This window comes from Nematolebias whitei, chromosome 18 (genome assembly GCF_014905685.2).
Source record: "Nematolebias whitei isolate Nwh7 chromosome 18, NemWhi1, whole genome shotgun sequence".
NCBI lineage: Eukaryota > Metazoa > Chordata > Actinopteri > Cyprinodontiformes > Rivulidae > Nematolebias > Nematolebias whitei.
In genome coordinates, this window is record NC_056515.1 from 38,791,817 (window position 1) to 38,796,967 (window position 5,151).

At 43.9% G+C, this 5,151-nt stretch overlaps 1 protein-coding gene across 1 annotated transcript; it reads left to right on the top strand.

The window, feature by feature from the left end:
* The first annotated feature begins 4,242 nt into the window (after nucleotides 1-4,242).
* On the top strand, nucleotides 4,243-4,614 carry pmchl (pro-melanin-concentrating hormone, like). The gene has a single exon (XM_037691870.1). It carries the CDS (start codon nucleotides 4,243-4,245, stop codon nucleotides 4,612-4,614), a length of 372 nt encoding a protein of 123 aa, XP_037547798.1.
* Nucleotides 4,615-5,151: the final 537 nt, after the last annotated feature.

Sequence of the window (5,151 nt, forward strand, 5' to 3'; positions counted from 1 at the left end):
TAATTCATTGTTTTATTGGTCTTAGCTTTTAGCTACTGTTGTGCTAATTTAGGTAATTAATTGTTTTATTGATCTTAGTTTTTAGCTGCTTTTGTGCTAAATTTAGATTTCATTAATTGTTTTATTGGTCTTAGCTTTTAGCTACAGTTGTTCTAATTTATGTTTGTTAGTATTTTGTTGGTTTTAACTTTTAGCTACTGTTTTATCTTCTTGAGCTTTTAGCTACAATTTGTTCATTTTAGCTTTTCGCTGCTATTTTGCTCATTTTAGCTTCTGTTATGCTTGTTTTAACTTCAACAGCTCAATTTTGGCGTTTTTGCTGAAAGTCCTTTAGCACTTCACATTCACACCACACTTCACATAAAATGCACATTTTTCCCTTTATTTCAATTTGTTTTTGTTTTTTTTGTTAAGTTTCATCCAAAACAGTGAAAATGTACAGGTACAAGTTAGAAAATTATTAAGACAGAATCCCAAAAAAATAAAAAATACAGAATCCAATCCTTTTTTTGCCTCTTTCTACATTTCATTATCTACGTCTAGTGAATAAAGGTCATAAAAGCTGTAAAACAATAAGAAATACACTGAACAGAGACGGTCCAACAGCTGGTTCCAGATGTCAGATCAGTCGTCGGCATCGTGTTGCACGTTTTGTTTCGGGGCACGCTGCAGCTCGTTTGGCATTTACAGCCGAGGTAATCACAGGTGGCTGTGAAATTCTGGGTGGACACCTGTTAGTTGTTCATGTCACAGTTGTACCGTCTGACATCCACAAAGCATTGACTCAGTTTCTGGCGGTGCGTCGTGCTGAGAGGTGGATGTGTTGACGGGGGGTGGGGGTGTGGATGTTGTGGCTGTCTGACAGTGAAAGCTCCACTCGCTGTTTCTCAGCAACAGAACCAGCGGTTTGTTCCTGTGGTTCATATCCACGGTAACAAGCTCCAAATGTTATATTTAGCAGGGTTTGCACTGATGTGCATAAATAAAACGATTCAGCGAGGCAAACCTAAAGACTCAGTTTTCCATCAGTGAGAACGTTGTTGCCTGACCTCAGAAATCAGACTGCGCTGATGCCGAGTCACTCGCACGAGGACATTTTCCTTGAAGCCTCCAGCGCTGTTACCACAACACAATAAAAAACATCAACGAATACAGATCTTTAAAAGATGCAAAATGAAATCGCCTTCAGCAGCTGAAAATACTCAGTGACGATCTGATCTGGACAAATGTCGTGGCTTTTCAGTGGGAGGAAACAAATCCGAGGACTGTCAAAGAAAACTACTGATATTAGGAACATCAAAAAACACTCTGAATACATACTGCGAATGACTCTCAGCTACTACCACACCAAATATTTCTTCAAGTTATAGCCGTTTTTGTGTTGGCTCAAGTTGAGCTTGAATCGGGTAGACCCTAAAAGTTCGTCTGGACCTCTTCTTTGATTCTTGAACACTTTTCACTTCTCATCCAAAACACTTCTTCAGAGTCAGAGATTCTTTATTGTCATTCCACCTCATGTGGTACATGTGGTGGAGCGAAATTATGTACACGGGGTCCCAGTTACATCCAACAATAAAATGTATAAGAAAAACAGTAATGACATCTAAGATATGAACTAAGAAAAACATCAACTAAATATACACTAAGCACTCATAACATAAAACATTGAACATCAGCACAAACATGAACATGAGTCTGTGAGCAGATGTGCACGCATGAACACATCAACATTGAAACAGATCAGCAGCAACATGAAACAGATCAGCAGCAACATGAAACAGATCAGCAGCAACATGAAACAGATCAGCAGCAACATGTGGTTTTCCACAGTGATTATTCTAGTTAGAGATTCATGAGTCTAACAGCCTCAGGGTAGAAGCTGTTCCTCAGTCTAGTGGTTCTACACTTAATGCTCCTTAACCTCCTTCCTGAGGGGAGTGGGGCAAAAAGTGTGTGTGCTGGGTGAGTGGGGTCCTTCATGATGCAGGTGGCCCTCTTCCTGCATCTGGAGGTGTAGATGTCTGTGATGGTGGGGAGGCTGACTCCAACATCTTCTGTGCAGCCTTCACCACTCTCTGCAAAGCTTTTCTTTCTGCAGCTGTGCAGCCTCCATGCCACACATTGATGCTGGAGCACAGGATGCTCTCCACTGCACACCTGTAGAAGGAGGTGAGGACTGAGCTTCCCAGACCAGCTCGCCTCAGCCGTCTGAGGAAGTAGAGTCTCTGATGAGCTTTCTTCATCAGGCTGGTGGTGTTGATGCTCCAGCTGAGGTTGTTGTTCAGGTGCACACCCAAGTACTTGTAGCTGGAGACCACTTCCACCGCAGATCCTCTTATGTTTAGGGGGGTGTAGGTGTGTTTGTTCCTTGTGAAGTCCACGACCATCTCGTTCATCTTCTTCACACTGATGTGAAGGTTATTCTCTCTGCACCAGCTCTCCAGGTGTTCCACCTCTTGCCTGTAGCTGGACTCATCGTTGTTTGTGATGCATCCCACCACCGCTGTATCTGTAAACTTTACAACGTGACCGCCTGGATGGGTAGCTGCACAATCATACGTATATGTGGAAAGAGCCACAGAACATCAAATAAGACAGATCAGACTCCTGTTGATGAACCTGCAACCAAGAAAATATTAAGTTAATGAATCAGCTGAAAGTGGCTCATGGCTCAAAGTTTTTAAATTGTAGCTCCTTTTGGTAACTGAGTTCGACACCCCTAACCAAACCAAGTAAAGGTGTAAAATAATTAATTTGATGTACAGAGATCCCTGGACTACCCTGGTGTGAAGGCACCTTCATGCATGTAGCCAAAACAACTCTTGTGAACGTACAAGACCCTGATTTCAACTCGCATTAATGGAGCGCCTAACTTTTAAAAGTCTGGAACGCCACACTTTTGTTTTGAACTGAAAAAGCTCCTCGTATTAAAAGTGAAGCGTCTCAGAAACCGAAGTCCAGCAGCCGTATGTAATGAAATTACACAAATACTTAAATTTTATGTAATAAAATTAGGAGTTCGGCCTTCTTTTCACCTCTGCCTTGGAGTGAAACATCTCAGTTTACTTGAGAGCAGAACTTCTTGTTAAGTAACGTCTGTGTCCATGCCGTGGTAGAAAAACCCTAAACCTGTCTGCGAGCTGAGAAAAGCTGAGATCTAATCAGTCCGACCACAGAGAAACTGGCACTTTGAACCAGTATAACTGAATTAGTGCCTCGGCCCTGTTGGATTTGTGTCCCGTGTTGTTCTAGCTGGAGTTGCGCTCCAGTCTCGGCCTTGTGGCCCTTTGCCCTGCACCATAATGTGGAGCGCCTGGTGTTACGCCCGAGCAGAGTGTCGGTTCACGTTACGCTGCCTTCACGCTCCGAAGCCACGGCTTCATGTTTTGGCTGGAGCTCATCAGTGTAATCAGCTGGTCAGCACATATTAACCTCTCGCTTTTGGAAACTTCTTCTAATCGACGTGGACCTTTTAGCTGCTCCTTCACACCGGAGGGCAAACATGGAAAATGTTCCCCGTCTCTGCTCTTGCAGAGTTGCGGGGAAGATTATCGGTTTATTTTAACAACACGAACAAAACAAAGTGCACGTTTTTTATTTTCACGACTAGTAAAACTCAATGTTGTCAGTAGCTGAGTCGTCCCCATCACATTCTGACAAATTCTGCAAAATCAAACGTTTTTAATAAAACGTTGATGTGATTTGGTTTAAAGCAACCTTCCTTTGACACGTCAGCGACGTGCTGGTGCCACGAACATTTCAAACATTGCTGCTCTTTTTTCCCCACTAAGCTGAAAGTTTAATCCCGTCTTGACTGTCTGTGCAACAATGTTCTGGAAAACGTATTTCACCACCAAGGGCGGGCCTCAACAACAGCTCCACAGGTGGGTTCTCCCTCCTCGTTGTTTTATAGGGCAGCCATTTTGGATTAATCTCCTTCTCTTGTGCTTCCTTATCAAAGACTTGATGCTCTTTATCATTGTCAAGTATCTAACACGGCCCCGAGATAAAGATATTAATTAACTTTCCGGCAAAACAACATCCTCAAACGCGGCGGGAGTTCTCCTCAACCGATCTTTAATTCCTACGAACAAAAAAAGATGACGCTCTAATGACAAACTCTGCAACGTGTTCAGTTCTGAGATGGTATAAAACCCAGAGACACGACGTTGGGACAGCAAAGCGACGCTTCTGGAAGGAAAAATCATCCGGCTGAAGCGAACCTCCTGGAAGATCTCAACCATGAGACAGTGGCTCGTGTCGGTCGTCTTCACCGCGGCTCTCTTGTTCGAGTACAACGCTCTGTCGCTGGCGTTACCGGCGGGTAAAACTGAAGACGGCTCCATGGAGCAGGACGTCTTCACCTCGCTGCTGAGCAACGAGGTGGCGGAAAACAACCTGGCCGACGCAGATCTGACAAAAGCCCGAACTTCGAGGGTGATCGTGGTCGCCGCCGATCCCAGCGTTTGGAGGGACCTGAGGGTTCAGAACGGACTGTCCATCTACAAGAGAAGAGCCGACGACAGCAGCCAGCAGCCGAACATCCCCATCCTGAGGAGGGACACCATGAGGTGCATGGTGGGGCGCGTCTACCGACCCTGCTGGGAGGTCTAGGACAGTTCTCTTCGACACCACCAAACTCCAGACAAGAAAGAAGTCCTTTCCTGCCTCACGTTACGTTGTGACATGAGATATATGTGATTATTTAAATTACAACAGATGTGTGAATAAATGCAACAAACTTCTGAGTTTTTGTCGTTTGGCTGCTGCTTTCTGTAAAAACTGACGACGAAGTTTAAAAGAGTCGTTTGGATCTGTTCTGGCTGGTGTTGTGGAATCAGTAACACCAACTAATGTCTTACCTGTTGAAGATGGCTCTTTGGAAAACGTTTGCAGAAATGGATTTTCTGACAAGCGTTTAAGGTTAAAATAGATTGTTTGCGTCTTAAAACTGCTCAAATATTTATCACCTGTCGCCAGAGGAAACGAAGGTCGACAAAAATGTTGTTGACAATGCCGTGAGCCGAACGACTGCTGAAACCTGCTCAAGCAGCCGAAACGATTAAAGTCAAAACAGTCAGAACAGAAGCTAAAAGGTAAATTAGCAGTGAAACCGTAGAAAGTTAGTGAATGTAAGAAAGCAGCTACAAG

Excerpts from the sequence above, each read along its gene's own strand:
- pmchl (XM_037691870.1), top strand. The coding sequence starts at position 4,243 with ATGAGACAGTGGCTCGTGTCGGTCGTCTTCACCGCGGCTCTCTTGTTC.